Genomic DNA, 20,429 nt, shown 5'->3' on the forward strand with positions numbered 1-20,429 from the left:
GCAGCGCTGCACACACGGCTCCGCGCGGCGTGCGGGACGCGGGCAGAGCGCGCCGCTCCCGCTCCCGCTCCCGCCGCCGCCGCCGCCGCCGCCGGGGGAAGCGCCCCGGGCCGCCGCCGCCGCTCCCGCTCCCGCTCCGTCCATGGGCCGGGGCCGCTAGGCAGCCCCCGCCGCCGCCGGCGGGCCATGAGCGGGCTGCGGCGCCTCCGCGGGGGCTGCCGGCCGCCGCAGTGAGCGCGGGGCCGCGCCGTGCCTCCGCTCCGCTCCGCGCCGCGCCGCTCCGCTCCGCGCCGCGCATGCCGGCGGGGCGCGTCCCGCGGCGGGGCAGCCCCGCGCCCCCCGCGCCGCCCCTCCGCAGCCGCCGCCGCCGCCGCGCCGCGATGCCGGCGGCGGGGCGCGGGCAGCCCGCCTCCTGGCTCCTGGTGCTGGGCGCCGCCGCCCCCGCCCTCTGGCTGCGCTGCGTCCTCGCCGACTTCACGGTGGACAACGAGGTGCACTCCAGCTTCATCCACCGCCGGCTGCGCGGCCCCGAGCGCCGCGAGATGCAGCGGGAGATCCTCTCCATCCTCGGCCTGCCGCACCGCCCGCGGCCCCACCTCCACGGCAAGCACAACTCGGCCCCCATGTTCATGCTGGACCTCTACAATGCCATGTCCGTGGAGGAGGGGGCGGCGGGGGCCGCCGCCGAGGAGGGCGAGGGCTTCTCCTACCCCTACAAGCCCATCTTCAGCACCCAGGGGCCGCCCCTGGCCAGCCTGCAGGACAGCAACTTCCTCACCGAGGCTGACATGGTCATGAGCTTCGTCAACTTGGGTGAGTGCCTGCCCTCGGCGAGGCCCCGGGGCCGGGACGACGGGGCGGGGGGCCGTGCCGGGGCGGGGGGGGGGGGCGAGCTGGAGCCGGGCCCCGGGAGGGCAGGGGCCGGTAGCGCAGGTGGCCCCGGCGGGTCGGGCGGGTGGCAGCCCGCTTGGGCGAGGCAGGGCAGGTAGCGGCCCTTGGGAAGGCGGCCGCTGCGCGAGGCGTGAGGAAGCGGCAGCGACGCGGAGAGGGCTCTGGCTTTCCATCACAGCATTTGGACAGCCGCAAGCTCTCGCCACGCTCCACCCCGCACGCCGACCCGCTAAGTTCTTTGTCGTCTTCTCCCTGTGATAGCTACTTGCCGCACCTCAGAAATTGGACTTGCAGGTAGGAGTTGAACGGGACGATTAGCAGGTCCGTTCCGCATCCCGCACCGCCAAGGAAGACGCGCGACCCAGGCGGGACCACGGGGCCCGGCACGGCTCCCAGCGCCGGGCTTGGCGCTGGTGCGGGATGCAGAGGCACCGGGGCCGCTAGTTCCCTGCGGCATCCCAGCGCCGCGCTCCCTCGGCTGAAGGGGCCGAGCTGCTCGCACATGTTTTCCTAATGGCTTGAGAGGGATTCCACAGTAAATCCTTATTTACTCCTGCAGCTTTTGCTGTTGACCCCAGTTTGTGCGGCTAACTCGCCTCTTTTCACAAGCACATGTGGATGGGTTTATGCAAATGATACGAAAGTTGGCATGCTTTGTATGCGGCTTTGCGAGGCCTCTCTAATTGGATGCCGCGGCCCAATCTGATTTCTATTTGCTTGCTGTAGATTGCACACCCATGTGGACTGACTTGGCCGGATTTGAGTAAAACATTGTTGGGATGAGCAGTCTATTTTAAATATATAATTATAGACCTGGTTCGCTCTATCCATTTTTAGACCTCGTCATGTGCAGCTCTGAAACCACCATGCGTACAGATTGGGTGCCTGCAAGTTCAAGACAGAATCTGAATAGTATTTCCAAACCAAGATCAACTGAAACTTTGCCCCAAACGAAGGCACATGCAAAGAGCGAGAGGAGCCCACCTCTGGCACGTAACCCACTAGGGATTACAGACACCCCCATCACCAATAAATCCATTAACACCTTTATGGATGTCACTGTTCTGGACGCTTCCACTGTCTGGAACTTCAGAGGCAACAAAGATTAAATCGCCACCTAAATCACCACCTCTCTAATCCCAGCGCTTGAACTAACTGAAAAAGATCAGTAGCTGTAAAGGCTCTGTGACACACGTTAATAATTATTAGACACGGTAGCCGTGCCGGCACAATTCTTGCACGATAGGGAGACACGGGACGCTGTGGGAGATCTCTGGTTTGCATGAGCTGCACCTCATTGACTACCATAAGCTTCACAGTGGGAAGCTCTGAATCCAGCCTGGGGGCTGCGCTCTTTGAGAGCGCTGGTGCTTTCCATTTGGAATTACAGTGTTTGTCTAATCGCTGCTAGATACTTAAGCTGATCAGCAACGATACATTTAAAATTAAATATTTGAGCAGCCAAAAGTACCAATGGTGGTCAAATATTTGACTTTAGAGATAAGAGCGATCTCGCTGACATTGTTCTCTGTGGTTCTTGGGTCCTACACCATGTACAACCAGATCGCAGGGAAAGTCCCGGACGGAAGACAAAGGATGTTGAAATAATGCTAGCAAAATTCACACTTTTGTTTCCATTTCGGTAGAGAGGAGAGAAACTTTATGAAACATGTAAGTACCCAATGGAAGGGAGTTCAGCCCTGGGGAAGCAGCTCTGCTCCTCGGGTGTAGATATTTACTGCATAACTTTCATCAGCGCAACTGCAGCGCTGCCGTCCTATGCTTCCTATGTAAGGAAGAGTCACCTTTGCAGCCTATGGAAGTTTTACATGAAAGGAATTAATGTTCGGGTCCCCGATTATTTTAAAGGAGTGCAATCGATCCATAAACTGTGAAATAAAACTTACATTTTGGTTCGGTCTTTTTCTACGTGAGCGCTTTGTATAGAGTAGGTTTTACCTGTATAAACTGTACATAATCGATAATGGACATCCCGATGCGATGCGATGATGACAGTGGATGTATTGATTCATTTCAACCTGCTGGGTTTTGTAGTCTGCTTAGAAATCCAAGTGTTCTTTATGCAAAATACTTAATTATCACTAATTTATTTAATTGCTGTCAGCATGGTCAGTGAGTAGTAAGAGCGCAGGCAAAATCCAATAGTTTTAAGAAGGACAGGTGGAATTATTACCAGCAAGACACATTTCGGAGGTTTATCTGTACTGTTTTGTTCCCTTGTCAACAGTGCATGCCAGGACGAGTTTAAAAAGGACACAGATCTAGAGTAGCTTTCTTCATCAGTGTGCACACCTTTCATCCCATTATAGTCATTGGTCTTTCATCTTTATAGGACAAAGACAGGCTTGTTACGGACGTTTTAATGAATTAGACCAGCCACTCACTCCCGTATATAGTCAAATACACCACCTGCTTTGATATGTACAGTTTTCTATGACATTCAAGGAAAATTAGAAGATCTGTTGTAGAACTGATATTTTTTTTGGTGACTTTTCGACAATGATCCCTTTTAAAGCAGAGCTGAATTGCTAAATGCAGACTGTAGTAAACTGTGTCCTAGTTTTGTAAGAGATACTCTGCGAGCATTGCATTTCACAGGTAGGCTTTTATTACTATACTAGAGCCATGACAATGAGGAAGTGTCACAGCATATAAGAAAGTCTCATCTTAGAATAGAGGAAGTAAAAGTGAGTAAAGAAATAATACTTTTGAATTTCAATAAAGAAAACATGCTATTCCAGGCTTCCAAATGCTAATCTACAAACACACTTTTTTGCTGTATTCTTATTCTTCATCTATCTAGTTGTACAACTTTAGAGGGAAAAAAAAAAAATATAAAAAAAAAAGATTTACATTGCAAGAATTACTGGGCTACATAGTAAAAAAAACCCACCACAAAACCCCCACACATTGATTTCTATGGAGATACTGCATATATTTGTTCCAGAGAATTTATACTGGGTATTGGTAGGGAGGAACCAGAATACAGGTGCTCCATTTCAGGGTTATGTTGCAGGGAGCTTTGTACTAAGCATGTAATGTTTCTGTAAAATCTTGACAATTAATTAGATGTAGATTTATAACCAGTTAATTCACAGGCTACATTTTGTCTTAGCTTACACCTGTGCTAAGATGGATGGGGAATGGATTTGTGTCAAGAATGAAGTTACATGTAGACTAAAAGAGAACTGAGCCACAGTGGTCTAAGTTAGCCAGTTAATTACTGGCTAATTTTATAAAATTTATTACTATAATTTCAGTATTTGGAATTTCGTTTCAGATCCTGTCCAAGTACAGTTTACAAACTGGTCCATTTTAGGAACTGAAAAAACGCAAGGCATTTTTTGCACAAGTTTAATTTCAAGTTTATAAACAGCAACTAAAGAGTAAACATCCTCTAGATTACTGAGACCCTCTCTTCTAAAAATAAGTGAGTTGTTCTTATGTGGGTAATCCTGCCTTGGTAAACAGACTTGCTTAGAATATTTTTTTGAAAGAGTCGGCACAAGTGATATGCAATTTGCTAATTTGTCTCGTGGTTGATTATAAAATGAACAACATTGTTTAATCCTGGCAAAAAATAAGGGGGGGGGAATTAGTCATTCTTGGAAGGAGCACATGAAAGTGGCTTTTGTTAATGTAAATCAAGAAGCTGAAGAGCCCCCAAGTTTCCTTTTATTTCATACCATCTGGCTATCCTTTTTGTTGACAAGTGTTTGGCATAGAGAACCATCTCTTTGCCCTTTAATAACAGGCTTTAACACTGTAGGGTATTAGAAAAAGATTCTATAACAGTTAAAAAATTTCCTTCGGGGAATACTTTATAAAGTGAGCACGGGCTGCAGGCATTTGCAGCTGTAACCTGGCTTGTGTTAAAATTTGGAAGGGGCTGCCTTGCATTCCAGCTCACTACAGGCCTTCATTGGTGTACAGCCAAAGGTTAATATAGATGTCACACAGTTTTTCTTTGGAGAGCCTCAGATATAAGAGTACGCGTACAGCTGTGTTTTTAGTAACCCTTTCATAATCACTTCTTTTAAACCTCATTTTCCTGCTTATATAAATCAAAGATTTTCAAGGATATTTGACCTGGATTTGAACTTATTTGATCTTCACATATTTCCCACTTGAAACAAAGCAGATTAAATGTTAGCCCTGGATGCCTGGGCATGATCACATGCTTTGTCCATACATTAGGCCAAGCCCTCGACTTTTTTTTTTTTTCCTTCTCCTCCACCTAGCGCTGTTATAAGCTCTCAAGCTTGAACAGGTACATCCTATAAGTGTTTCGGATGGTATGGATATACACAACACTTGGTGGTGTAAGATTAGCTAAGGTAGAAAGCTTGCAGCAAACTAAAGGTGTGAAGTACGCCGACCAGGCGGCAAGCAACCCGCAGCTATTCTTCCAATGTACAGACCTATTCTAGAGAGAAATTAATTCATTTTCTAATTTGCAGGTGCAAAATCACAGAACAGGAACTATTTACCTCTGCCATATGGGTGCGGTGGTAGCAGAGAATGGAGCAGCTGAGGACAGAGGTCCTCGCGTGAGGAAAAAGGACCTGGAAATTGTCCCCACCCGCTCGCACGCTTCTGCGGCGCATTTATCCCAGAAGCAGGGTCTTTCCTCCATTCCCACACAGGCTGTCCTGGGGAGGTGAAGCCCCCTCCGGGAACTGGAGTTTAAAAGCCAAAACACAACAGCTTGTAAAGTGCTTTGAAGGAGACCAGCCTTGATGGCCAGATCTTGTGATGCTTGTAACAGGAGTTGGGCACAAGTGAAGCGTGCAGGACCTGCTGCCACCCGAGCTCTGCTTGCCGTCGGTTTTGCTTGTGTGCGTGTGCGTGCATCCCCCGTCGCTCCGTCTGCAAAGGAGGTTTAATGGCCTCTGGGCAGGCAGCACGAAACCAGGCGTTACGTTTTCATCTGTAAATAAGCTTGAAACACGTTTTTGGGTAGGGGGGAGGGATGTGTGAGAGAAGGTTACACAAGTGGTTGGAAGCATTAATTAAAAAAAAGATTATAACTATTAAAGCCTAGTCAGAGCTGTTGACAGGCTCCTTTTAAATAGGACACTGCGATGTTTTAGTTTAATACATTCTGGCAGTGTCACCGGGGTTAAGGCTAATACTGGGATGTGTGGATCCTGTCATGTTATTGTCAGGAGGAATGCAGGGATTAGGTTTAAAAGTGGCGGTGGGTGAGTGGTGCAGCTGTGTACACTTATTATAAAAGATTTAAGTCCCACTGGTAAAATCAATATATTAAATTGCAAGAGCCTCTGTTTTTAATTAGTTTAAATCAAATATACTGTTAGTGCCATTATGGCTTCTATCCTTGAACCAAGTGAGGAAATGCTAATATTTATATGGAAACTGTTAATTTGCGGTTAAAATGATAACACATTGAGTTTTATGCCTCTAAATTGTTCTAACTGGATAAATACCAGTGAGAAGTTGCAATGATGGATGAAGTCATCTGAGCAAGAACACAAGTAAGCAAATTTTGATAGTATGCTAGATAAAGAGACTACCTGTTGATAGACAGCATTAAGAGACCACGATATTTTAAGCCCTTTCCAGTGGTACAGTCCTCCTCTCTGGGGCCTGCATCAAAATACTCATGTGAATTAACTCTATTTTTTTATATATATATATATATAAAAAAAATTATAATACGCTATTATATGTATATATTTCTAATCTAGAGGGAAGGAACTTATAAAGAAATGAGTGAGCTGTTTAAATTAGTTTCAGGATGAAGATTTTCATTCTACAACTGTTTGAAGTAAATGGGACTGCTCGCGAGGACAAATCACATGGATAAAGTTCTGCACACGCATATGTTTGGAAAATGGAAACCCAAGAGAAAATTCTTGGCTAGGTCTTCATTGGTGTAAATTGTCAAATTTCTACTGAAGCTGGCCCTGTGGTCTCATTTATACAACTGTACGTCCAAAGTAATTCCCATAAACTCCCTCTTGATTTACACTAGCACAACTGAGAACAGAATCGGGCCAAAGAAATGCCCCTGTGTTGAAATAATGAGCATGCAGTAATTTCTGCTAGAGCTTCAAACAGTTTTCTCTCCTAATCTTGAAATTGTTTTTGAGGGAGGCTTCCTTTGCTGCAAATAATCAAAACATGAACTAGCTCCTATTAGTCACTGCTTGTCATTATTAGCGCAATCCGTGTTGTTGAGCTACAGCTGAATTCCCATCTTTGCAACAAACAGAATTTAACAAATAATGTTTGACAAAAATGTGAAACTGATATTTCTTAATACAAGACATATTTCATATGGAGAAACTTCAGTGATGAAAGATTCCTGGTATCAAAATATCTGAATCACAGTACAAATAAACAGTGTGTTGTAAAGACTGCAGGGCCAAATTCCGTGCTGGAGTAATTCCACTGAAGTCAGTGGAGTTGTGCCAGGAGATAAACTGCCATCTAGATTTTTTTGGTGTACATGTGAACACCAGAAGTGTTTAAGATTTTGTCGGTAAACACCTTTGCTACGAAAAAGGTTGCAGGTAGCAAAGTTTGAGCCGATTCTAATTCAAATGTCTCTTTCAGAAATCCTTATTTTGTTGATGAAAACTACCAAGTTTGCCGAGACCCATTTATTGGGGTATACGTTCTACGATTCCATTATTTATACATAGATTTACCTGATTTACAGCTGTTAACATAAGAGCCATCTCGGGTGCGAGCTCATGTGTGCAAGCCCCACAGTACCGTGCCTTGCACGTTCTTTTAAACATTTGTGTCGTCTACATCTTGAAGTCGGTGAAAATCCTTTAGTGATCCAGATTGAGTGGATTGAATTAATGGCAACTTTGAGACTACAAGTTTTAGCGTAATTGCTTTATTGTTTTGGAACCAAGATGCTTACAATCCAGTTCCTGTGCAAACATGTTTAACGTGTGTTAATGTGTTTCAAAACCAGACCCTCTCCGCAAAATTCTGCTTTTCATTAATTGACATCAGTAGCATGGTACAGTATTTCAAAGCACTGGCCAAATATAAACTGTGTTTCTAATTTCCTTACTTTCCTGTGTTTGGAATGCCAATGTTAATTTGTTCCCATGGAAGAGTGAGAGCTGCCAACCACAGTTTTATATAAATGGCTTTACAGTGCAGGGCTGCCAACATTAAATGATACTTAGGAATTTTCATGACCTTTTGTATTTAATGCTTGTGTGTGTATGTGTGAGAGAAATAGAGAGAGAGATATGGGATGTCGAACAGCACGACCACTGATGATCAAGGCAGATGTTTGAAGAAATTTATCCTTTGAGTAGCTGTTACTTAATGTTTCTTCTCATTTAAGATTTTTTAATAATCTATCAGATATTACACAGCATATCCCCTGTGCCTAGAAAAAAACCTGTTTTGCAGTGAATTTTGTTGGCAACTATCCAAACAGTTCCCCTCACCTAATAATTTTAGTTACTTATTAATAGATGAGCAGAAGGACTTTTGTTGATGTTGTTATTCTGATCATTATGGACTAGACTGTTAAGAATGTGATATTACTCAGCATAAGAAAATGTAAAAGTAAAAAAAAGCCGCCACAACTAAGGAATAGGGGAGTTAACTGATTTTGATTAAACTGCCAACAGATAGTTTTTCTTTAAAAGAATAGGAGTAGCTAGATAAAATAATTTGCTTTCTTAAAGAAAGTCAAGCATAATCATAGTTTCTTTAGTGGTATGTACTGTCTTTGTACATGAAACAAATGTGAAATTCCCTTTAAACAAGTTTATTTTAAACTGATGATGTTGAAAACAAGGTCTGTTTGTGTATTTCTCCTTTTATTCCTGGAGGATATTCAAAATACAAATTGTTCATGTTTCAGTGGATTCATCTTAATGAGTGCTATGGTTTATCTCTCAATTTTCCCGTTTTATTGGAACAGGTGCAATGTCTGCCATCTGTGCCAGCCCCACGCTATACCAACAAACAAAGTGTTGTTTTGGTTCACTGGATTTAAAAGTCTCCTGAGAGTAAAGAAATGAAAGAGAAAGAATTTAGAAAGTGCCTAGTGAAGGAAAGGCACTTCAAGTAATGTGCTTTGTCATTCAAGTCTTCCCGTAAATTACCTTAAACTATTTCTAAACTGTTTGAAAAATTTTATCCGTAGAGTATTAAGTTTCTGTTGCATCTTGGAGGTCCCACGCTATTCTTCATCATCTTTATCTTACCGCAGTAGCTTCCAAGTTAGACTCTTTTGTTGTCAGATTGAATTAAATTTTACAGGAGTAAAAATTCTTTTTTCCTTGCCTTAAAGTAGAACAACTGTAAATTTTCAGTTTTTCACTGTTTCTGATTCCGCCTCATTTAAAAGATACTGCAAATAGCCATCCAAGTTTAAACAAGATTATGTTGTAATTAGACAGACAAACTCATAATTATTTAAGGGCTAAACCAACAACAACAACCCTTTCAGGTTCATTTTGACAGTGTTTATCCAGTGTATCTGGAAAGGCTTACAATTAAAGTGCCTGAAGGGTGGGGATGAGATTTTTCAGCATGCAGTCAGTGCTATCGGGTCCACCTGGCCTGGGAAACTATGCAGGCTTTGTAGTAGAGAAAATCCTTTAACTTAGATCTTCATGGCAAGCTCTTAAAAGCTACCTTCCTTTCAAAAAAAAAGAAGGGGGAGAGGGAAGGCACCGCTTCCCTCTAAATGATAATTAAAACGAGCAAGTGCCTTCTTAGGCTCTTTACGAGGAGGGGACACTGTCGCGCTGATCAGCCGATAATCTCGCAGCGCATCATTTTTTGAAGTTTTGCCTGTTGCGCGCAACTGCCTTTCAAGTGAGCAAAAAGTTTCCTCTCATTAGGCTGCAGCCTCCCAGCGCGCGGCGCTGGTCGGAATTACACCTCCACGCGAGCCCCCTGATGTCACCGGGCAATATCCTCAGCTGGGGCAGCCTGGCACGAGGCCACCCCCGCGGTGAAGTCACCGCAACTGACACCATCTGAGGAGCTGGCACCGCGTCTGTACCAGGGTTTGGGGGCTGTAAATCAAGTCGAGCTTTGCCTCTGTTGCTTGAGCCGCTGGGCCGCATCCTGCCTGCAGCCACCTCGTTTCGTTGGCACCGCTGGGGCTGCCTCGGTCCTCCGATTTTACCAATTGTTCTTCCCACAGCACAGTGGCAGTAAAACTTTTTAAAAGAGACCAGAAGAACCCTGGGAGAACTACTAAAAAATGCTCATAAAATAATACGGCATCAGCAGTTGGGAGTCATAATTCCGATGGAGAGACAAGTTTCTTACTGAGTAAGGATTGGGAACAGGGCTGGCAGTATTTCGCTGCTTGTGTACCTGAGACGCCCGTTGGCTTTAATGAGTCCTTTGGCACCCCGAGGGAAAGCAAGTTCAGGTTTATCATTTAGAATCATAGAACCGTAGAATGCTTGAGGTTGGAAGGGACCTTGAGAGATCATCGAGCCCAACCCCCCCTTTAAATGGAAGATTAAAAATTACTGTAATGAAATTCTGAATTCTGGTGCTTACAATTTAGTAGTGTTCAAATACTTTCGTATCAGTATTTTAGCAACAATTTCTTTACATGAGCCAAGTGTCTATAATGCCGCGAATGATAATCATTCACCGTCAACGGGAATCAATTCCTAATCGTATCTGTTCTACCTGCGTGCTCGATGCTAGCAAGCTGCTCCTCCCCTGGTTCTCACAGTTAAAACTTACTGCTTCTATCACTCAAAATATGCTGAGCATTTTAATCTTGCTACTTCTGTTTGTTTATTGCTGTGCAGTAATTATAATCCCACAGGGACTTTTTAGATGTTAATAAAGAGTACTGCACATCACTTTTCCTGAAGCTTGTGTGGCACTATAAACATCATGCTGAGTTTAAGTTCCCCTTTCTGACCATACCCTTAAAAAATCCAGCATTTGTTAAGAGAAAGTATGGGATTTTTTTTTTTCTTTTTAAGAAAAAGAAATAGAAAGAAAAAAAAAAAAAGAAGTAACTTTAGCTTCACAATCTGCTAGCTACATAAAGCAGTAAATGGTCAGTTGAGACAGGGAAAAACCAGAACTGCTGGAGATTGGTTGTTTCCTTTTGGAGGAAACAATAAATGTGCCCACTTGTATTTTAACAACATTACTACTGGGCCCCCTAATTACACAAATATACTTGTAATAAACTGCAGAAGAGCTGAAAAAGAATCATTCAGCACAGATCTTTCTCCTCAACTCAAAAAGAAGCTTTTCAGTAACCATTCTTTTAAATCTTGGCCCAGATCAGAAGATTAAGATATTTCAGCACTATGTGATGAATCATTTGTCTCCTGAGACAGGTGAAAAGGAGCAGCTAATCGGACAAGTGGTGTAAAACTTCTTTCATTGGTGTGAACACAACTTTGACCTCTGAATACAAGAGTTCCTGCGACTCAGTGGCATGCATTATAATCAAATTACCAGAATATGAGACTCCATATCCACAGAAATCTCTGACCGTTACGCTACATTAAAACCTGACACGGGGAATACAGAAATACATGAAAGAAGCCAGAATGATGCAGAAATGCGTTCAAGCAAACCCCAAATATTTTTTTAGAAAACAGTAACTGTCATTTTGCTCATTAGTCCACAACTGTGAGAGCTGTTTCACCAAAAATATTACAGAGTAGGGGAAAAACCTAAGTCAGTGTGTCTAATACGCTGAAAGTCTTTCTTCCCCATATTGGCAGTTGTAGTCCAGCAGCTGAGAGTAGTGACTGGTAGGTAAGTGACCGAGCTGGAGAAGAATGATCTGTGTTCCTGCTCCTTGAGGGACGCTTTCGTAAATGCCATACTCTCATTTCTGTGCTATTTTTAATAGTTGCACGCAACAGGACGTGAACTGTGTTCCCTTCATTCATACCAAACCGATGTGAGGACACGGGGGTGTATTACAACAGCTGATCTTTTACCCCAGAACTGCAATTGCAAAATTGTGTTTGAAGACACAAAAAACCCAAAACAAAACAGAAAATGCTGTTGTTAGGGGCTGACTCAGGAGGCCTGGATGGCCCAACCCTAGTGAGAGGCTCAGTGTCAGGAATCCAGCCCTGCGATCCGCGGTGTGGTATGCAGGGCTAGGTGCTGCTGATGTCACCGATGGGCTTATCTTGTACCAAAAAAAAAAATTCCTTTTGTATAATAGGGATCGTGGGTGGGAATTAAACTGAAAATAAATCTTCTCCTAACCTTCAGATGCTGTTATGCCTGGGGCGTTGGCCACCAACATTTAAAGGCTAAAGGGGACACATGCACACACATGCACACTCTGGATACATACATACATATATATATATATATGTATGTCTTCCTGAACTTGCCGTCACTCTAAGACACTAGCAATTACATCTACCAACAGAAATATATGTGGATGTCATCAGTTTACAGATCTTTAATATTCATAGTTCTCAGGCCCATATACCAAATTACTAAAAGAATAAACAGTCCTCTGCCTGTTTCTCCTAAAAAATAAATGTGCTGTACAGCAAACATTCCTAGAAAGCAAAAGGATGGTATGCATAAGCTACGAGGCAAAAAGACAGCGAGCGGATGTGGCAGTGGGCAGCGAGGATGGCTGCTGGGCAATGACCTCCTCTCCAGTTGCCGTGCCTCAAACCCAGGAGGCCGCGCTCTGTGCCCCACCTGATCTCAGCTATCGTGGCAGCACAGAAGACACAGGATGATCCCAAAGAAAAATGTGAAATAGGTCACAAAGTCCCACTTCAACGAGGAAGGGCCCTCTGGAGTATCTTTTTAAGCAGTAACTGAGGTCTCTCATCATTAGTTTCCAAAATCTTTCCTCCCATCCCTCCAAACACCTTATTTCTATCTAATAATCCTGGCTTACAAACTGCGTTAATATCACTGGACCTCCCGCGCACAGGACACCTGAAAAACACGCAAAAGATGTAAGAGTATGGATGCAAGCCAAGGGCTCTGCTCTTGCAGGGCTTTCCCCTCCAGGGCACATGGACCTTTCCCCTGAATAGTTTGTTGCCCCTTAATCTCCCAGCGCTTGTCTGACCAAGAAAGGCGCAGATGTTTGTTATTGCACAGACAAGCTCAAAAGATCCAGCCAATTGCAGTCTTATGGCACAGCTCGGAGTGTATACATTCCAAGTTGAAATTTTGCTGATTAGAATCAAAGGCTGAGATTCTTATCTGATGGTCGCATGTCTGATATCGACTGCTTATTTTGTAATACCCCACAAACTACTTTCTCAACAAAACCAGAATCTGGGACTTCAGCTAAGAAATACAGCAAGTCATATGGTTTCAAACCTGGAAAACTGGTTCTTGAATTATTTCCTTTTATCACAGTAAACCACAAAAAAGACTCGATTCTCCATGCCTGCGACTCGCGCCGTGTTCCTCCCAGAGAGCCTGTGCAGGTGTAGACCCACACTCCGGAATATTTGGGGGGATGCTGGTATTGTTGTGGCAATACAATATTAAAGAAGGCTTAACTAGATTTATGTTATTTATTTGGGCAGCTGTTCACTAGATGAAAGGAAGTCTAATGCAAATGAAATGAATAAGCCTTAAGAGGCCAATGTGCAGTCACTTCTCCACTCGTGTCCCTTAGCACGGCCGGTGCAGAAATGGGCACATTCCTTTGACAAAAATGAGGCATTTGAAGATTCCATCAGCTGAACTTTCTCTTTCAAGTGTTGCCAGTAGATGCACAATATATACATGTGCTTTTAAAAGACTTTTATTTTGAACTCAAGATGTGAATCTATGGTATTAAGGAAAGCAGAACAATCCTTTATTTAGCTGCACCTGCACCTTAATGCCTAATGAGTTTAGTCTGATGGAATCCAGACCTCAGGAAGGATTATAAATTCTCATTTGATTTCATTTACTTCTAAAATACCTTAAACCAGCTGTACCAGTCCAGAATCCAGTCCTTCTTTCTATATCAGTTTTACAAATGTTGAATCTTTTGCTGTACTAAGTGACTTTATGCTATACAATAATACACCGATAGTAATAAGGAACAGAAGGCAACTTGAAAAAAAAAAAATCATGTAGTGGAAGATAATTAGCAGCATATAAGCTTGAAAAGCATCGGTTTACGAGCACAACTTTTATAAAGTTCTTCATGCTCTGGAAGCAAGATTTGGAAAAAATTGAAACTTAAGTTAGTAGGCAATATCCTCTCTCACTGGCCCCGTGTAAGTCAGAGGAATCCAGCCTTGCGAACGCGGATGAACACGCTCTCCAGGGCATTAGTGGTACGTTTAGCCATTTCGGTCTGTTTTGTATAAACACGTCAGAGACACTTGGGCAGTGACCTTCCCAAGATTACTGACTCAGGCTGTTTATTATGAACAGTATCTAATTTATCAAATACATTTGAAGCCGCCTTAGTTTGCCCCAGTGTAGTTACTGGAACACAAGAACATAATTCGATGCTGTCACATCTCTGCATGATCAAATCATTGCATTAAAAGGTTACTGTATCACAATTTGTTTTTTTCTTTGCATGTCCTCTGCACATACCTTCTTGCAGATCAAGGTGCCTGTGCTGCAGGCTCCCAGCTTCCTTCCCTTGTACAGACATTGGAGTTTGAGCAGACACCCTCAGAGGAGCGGGGAAGCTTGCAGTGCTGCTGCCCTCACCCTCCGGGGATGAGCACCCTTCCAGACTACCAGTCATTAGCGGGCTGCCCTTCCTTTACCTGAGATTAGGTTAGAGCTGGCTAAAAACATTTCAGGGAAACTTTCTTGCCTTCCCCCTGATCTGAAATTTGGTCCAAGCTGAAGAACCGTTTCACACTTGGGATCTTTCAAGAATGACCTGGATCTTTTTATTCTAAAATTTGCATTTCATCCCAAATAGCCCATTTTAGGTTTCCCTCTAGTAGTCTCTCATGCCGCCTCTTATCTTCCCTGGCTGAATGCACATTATTTCTGACCAGATCTGTTCAGCCACTTGTCTCTCCTTCCTTGGGCCTGGGGATTTGTTTCCATTGGCTCAACGCTGTGTGTACAAGCAGACAGGGCAGACTGCTGGTTTTCGCATTAGTGATTTTTTGAGAGGCCTCCAGCCTCAGAGCAGGTTGCAGGAATCACCTGGAGCCCCATTTGTCTGCTGGTTGGACTGGGGGATTATTTTTCTCAATGAACCGTATTGTCATTGAGTTTTCTCCCTCTCTGTGCTCTGCAACCTCCTCCCCCTTGAGACACCCATCACCCTGCTTTCTCCTCTAGACCAGTACTACCCTTCTCTGTGCTGTGGCTGCCGCCTTGGTCTCCACCATCCCGACCCTCATCTGTGATTCCTCCCCCTCCTCCCCAGGCTGCCACTATCTCCTTGACCCTTGGATGCACTGGCAAAATGTGTGACTTGGAGTTCACACCTAACGCTGGCACAGCTTCCCTGTGAAGTTAGCCTCACCAGATACAACTCTGATTTCACAGCACCAGAAAAGCAGCCTCGCTGTCCCCTAAATTACAGAAAGAGAGAGAGCGCAGTGTAATGCAGCAGTCATCTCTGGTCAAAGAGGGAAAAGAAAAATGTATTCCTGTGCCTTCACATACCTCCCACAGCTGCATCCAGAGGATTTACAGTTAGAGGATGTATCAGACAGCAGCTCTTAGGCTGCATTATTCCATGCTATGCATTACAGTGCAGACAAAGAAAAAAAAGCAGCAGTAATGATGAGCTTCTGCCTGTCATTTTGCTCACTGCTCAGTTTGACTACAGGGACTTTTCTAGAGGAAGGTGTAGAGAAGAGCTTTGGGAGCTGCAGGAGGCCCCAGCTCCAAGCTGCCACCCAGGTGCATCCCCAACTTTCAGAAACACAGGGAGAACCAACAGTCCCAATCTGTCGGCGCAGGCTGTCAAGGGTAAATACCAGCCTCGGTTAACCCGCTCCTGGCGACCGCACAAGAGCTTGCGATACTTTCCGATAGCCACAACGCTGGCCAGTTGAGAGGACATAGGAGGAGCCATGTTTTGCAGCATCACCACAGTCCCCAGCTTGTCTCTCTGGAAAAATTGCACCCCCAAGGTGCTGGGAAAGGCAAGGCTGCCGGGGCAAATCCCCAGGTCAGCACTGTCCTCGATTCCCCCTTCCCAGTGAAGGGGCAAGGAGAAACAAGATTTGAGAGGCTGATGAGGGAGGCCCTGCAGGAGATTTTCTTATATTGGGTTCTTGGAAGATGAAGGCAGAAACAGAGGGAGTCTGCCTAAAGGAGCAACTTCACTCCCATTTATTTCTTTCCCTTGTCACTCCCCCATTTCTCCATTCCCTCACACACCCCAAATCCCGCAGCAATCCTAAATGCGTTACAGCAGCTGCAGATGGACTGCAGCACTATGTGCTGCCGTGTTTCGCGTGCTAAGGCTGTGAATAAGGTATTCTGAAGAAACACAACTCTTCCCTGCTTATTTAACTTTGCTTTCCCCAGATACACATACAGACACTGCGAACTCAGCGTCAGGATTCGCACCGCGGTCAGTCTGTTTACTATTAGGAGAGTTTCGTGTTCGCAGAGCAGTCCCACGTGTAAATTTTTCACAATACCTTTCATCTAGTCTGGCTCTGATTTCAGCAGAGAAACCACAGCGTAAGCGGGTACCTATCAGGGCACACTCGGAAAAGAAAATGGATTACCTGTGCATAACCTGCCCCGATATTTCACGGATGGTCTTTAAGGAGAAATAGTTTTACCATCCAGCATTGCCTTGAAGTGCCTGTGATGAAGCCCTGGCAGGGGAACGTCTCGAAGTGCAGAAGGCAGCACGCACGCTTCTCTCTGTCCTTTCCCTACCGATGACTGCGTTTCCCTTTTGCCATCTACCATCCTGAAGGAACTTTAATTTGTCTCCTGGGTGACACATGGGGCGAGAGGCTGCGGTGACTCGCAGCATCCTCTCGTCCTCCCACCGCGTCCCTTGGCAGCACGGCTCCCAGGGAAACAGGTGGCTCCGCATCGCTCCCTGAAGCCCTGCCTGAGGCGGGTGCGACAGCAACCCTAATACTGGAAGAGCATCAGAAGGGGCCCAGGCGTTTCGTTAGAGAAATAACCAGTTTCTGCCCTGAGCAGTCCTTGCTAGCTGAAGTTCAATTTAGTCAGGAAGAACTTGCTGCTGCTTCGGAGATAATTAAACCCATCTTCCCTCAACCCGCTGTTTGTACACGCACAATGATACCATTGTTCAGTCATGCAACACATATGCTGACATTAAAGTGTTTAATCTTGTAGTACAGTATTCCATTATTTTTTGGACATCTGTACATGATAGAAAGGGTACGTATTAAGGGATTTGTTGACAAAGAAATGGCTAATGCTGATACATGTGTGGACTGAAAGGATCTTTCCAAGTTGTGTTCAGCAGTAGGGAGAGTGCTCCTTCCCAGGCCCGAAGCCTGGCACAGATGTGATATGCACTGTTGCTATTACCACTTTTCAATTTATAACAAGGAGTCAGTGTTTAGAAGAATTTTGGAAGCTCCCTGCTGGGTTTGTGGCTAGGTGGTCTTGCTGGCAACACCACCTTCATGCTGAAAGCTGAAAAAATGAAGTGATGGCTAAAGGAAGAATATTAACTCCAGAGGGCTTTTTTTTTTCCCCCCTTTCGAAGCAAAAATGCTGACCCCAGATCGCTTTGCAGAGTGAGCACTAAAGAATTTCGAACCCCCCTGTTTCTAACCTCTGGGGCTGGGGATCAGGATTTATGGAGCCTGGTTTTCATCTCATTTGAAATTAATGCATTAGTCCTGCTTTCCACCCATAGACAGGGCAGGACTTTGCCCTGCCACACGCTGAATTTACCGTGCCAGAAACAGCTTATCACCTTCACCTCCCTTTACCCAGCTGTAAAATGGGTACATGAGCAGCGAGCGTCTGGGTGCAGGTTCCCTTCTGCTGAGCACTGCCTTGGCTTAGAGCAGCCCCTTCTGCAAAGGGCAGACGGGGACGAGACCATCAGGACAGAGGTTTGGCAGAGGAGCCCAGACCCCCCTGAACACCTGGGAGGCTTGGGCCTGTGGCTGAAGGACAGACTGTGTTTTTAGAAGTGGCAGGATGGCAGCAGTCCCTGGCAATGGGATGCATTAATGAGTTATAGAAAACCCACAGACTATTTTCCTAGTAAGCTTATCTTGCAGACCAAAATCAAGGGTGCATTTCTTTTTCCTTTGGTTTCTCCAAAAACCTGCAGTAGCTTTTAGATGAGTTGGAGAGCTGCAACTGTACAATGTAAAAAAAGCCCTCCAAATACTGGTTTTATCACTTTAAAAAAAAAAAAAAAAATCCCATCACACGACCCAGGACACTTGCTCTACTCCATTTATAGGACTCCCAATTTATATTCTTTAACTATTTCTTCAAATATTTCTTTAAGTGCTGCTTTAGCTGCCTAATGTCAGCATGTAGATCTTGTAGCCGAGAGGATGAAGCAAATGAAAACCAATCATAGAACTTTGCATTCCCAAATTCTTGCCATTATAAATTTACCACCACTGCCCCTGTAACTCTTGCTGTCAAGCACAATGAGGAGGGAAACATGTGCCTTAGCAGACCGTGGCCTGGCATGACATTCTTGCAATCTTTATTATACTCCCCTTTTTCCTCAGAAAAATGTAAGGACTGACCTTGCGCTTCTTGCTCAATCGGGAATCCTGCTGAGCCCAGTAGGCTCTTTCAGCTGCGGATACTGCTTGATCCTTCCCCTAATTGGTTTCCTCCTTCTTGAAGCTCACTAACATAAGCAGAAAAGGCCTATATTTCATAAGTGACATGGTTTTATCCACCAATTTAGAGACAAAGAAATGCAATTTAGAGAGGGAACATTTAATGCCTGTTAATTAGAATCCCATCCAGAGGTCTCAAATTTGGTATCCTGAAAATTTACAGTGCAGTTTCACAACTGCTGCAAGCCCAGAGTCCAAGGGTCCTCCCCCTGCCACTGCTGCTCTTGGGGCACCGTGGTGAGCCCGGTGAGGACGGGATCCACCTGAAAATTCATCTGGGGAAGGGGAAATTATTTTCAAGTTGAATCCATTTCCCAAGGCAGACAGCAGGGTGAAGCGGTAGATAGGAGTGGACCTTGCCTTTGAGAGCGGTAACGTACATTGGCTTAAAATGCTCGTGGTCCCCAGGCGGAGCTGGTGGTCCCAGGGCGGCCAGTTTTTAGGAATCTCCTGCTCTACAATGAAATGATGCAAGAGAGTTTCTGAAGTTTTGGCTTGGATCTCTAGGGGTGGTGATGGAGGCAATTAAAGGTAATTTTCTAGGAAAATGCAAACAAGATTTTGCACTGCTGGGTGAAAACAGCGTAACTCAACGTGTAGTTTGCCCTTTCATGAAAACACTAAGGCTAAATCCACAGGCTCACTGGACAAGCCTGCCAGCCCTCAGCCACCTCTGAAGGAAGAGCGCTCCTTTTCTGCAGCTCTCGGAGGTAAAGACTTTCCTACCCACTAAACTCACCTACATGACTTCTTCAGTTCTTGGGGCCAAGCAGGCACAGGTAGAGTCTAAAAACCTGTTAGACCCCGATGCCAGAGTGCGGCAGGTTTTGTTTGGCATCCAAATCTCTGAGGGGTTTTGCAGGCAACTGCTGATGGCTCTGCAGTCGAGTCTCCCGCCTGGCCGAGAGGCTGAGGTGAGGGGGTGTTGTCTTTTGGAATCTATTTTCCTTTGACTTATCTTTCAGTCTCAGGAATTCAGGACCTTTAATCTATTTGAGATTAAAGTCCTTCACAAATCCCTTCTGGCCTTTTTTGGGAGTAAAGAAGTTACAGACACCCTAGCGCACATTCCTTTTGGTGCTTTTTTTCATTGTAAATGAGAAACAAGTAGCACTCTAATTGTTGTAAGCACTACAATAAATGAGACAACTACTCTTAAAGTGCCTTATAAAAACAATTAACATATTATCAGGTGAAAGTGTTAACAGGAAAATTTAAGTTTTTACTTGTTTAAATATTCAAAATGTATTCCAAGTGCATTACCCAAACGTGCCAGGGAGGAGGAGGTATGGAATTACCGAAACTTTTCCAGTTTGGCAGCCTGAGCACAGAATCTATTCATCTGGTGTTTACTTTGCTTGTGAAAAAGAGATTTTTTTTTTTACATGTCCAGAAAACAAGAGTGTAAAAATACTTAGATAGGTAGATTGGCAAAAGTAAGGCCTCTCATGAAATCCATTGAAATTAGTGGAAATATTTCTATTTACTTCCCTGGGGTTTGGATTAGCTCTTTAACGCTTCTGTAATAATTATTTTTTAACACAGTCATGCTTGGAAAATTATTGCTGTGATTCACTGGTTCTGTGATTGACATTGTGCTACTGCTCTCAGTACTAAGGCTAAGGCGGTATGGTTTCTTTGGTATGTGTAGAGAGAAATAATAACTACTGCAAGCTATGTCTCAACATAATCTTTGCTGTCATGTATCATGCCTCGCCCACCACCCATCCATATTACAAAACCAGTGGTCCAACCAGCATTTACAAAATC

The 20,429-nt window shown here is 44.7% G+C and overlaps 1 protein-coding gene across 1 annotated transcript in view; it reads left to right on the top strand.

The window, feature by feature from the left end:
• Positions 1-296: 296 nt before the first annotated feature.
• BMP7 (bone morphogenetic protein 7) overlaps positions 297-20,429 on the top strand; it is a 45,232-nt gene continuing 25,099 nt past the window's right edge. Inside the window, exon 1 of the mRNA XM_075721151.1 lies at positions 297-813. Coding sequence (XP_075577266.1) covers positions 297-813 — 517 coding nt within the window. The remainder of the gene's footprint in view (positions 814-20,429) is intronic.

The sequence above is a fragment of the Pelecanus crispus genome, chromosome 14 (assembly GCF_030463565.1).
Source record: "Pelecanus crispus isolate bPelCri1 chromosome 14, bPelCri1.pri, whole genome shotgun sequence".
NCBI classification, from domain to species: domain Eukaryota; kingdom Metazoa; phylum Chordata; class Aves; order Pelecaniformes; family Pelecanidae; genus Pelecanus; species Pelecanus crispus.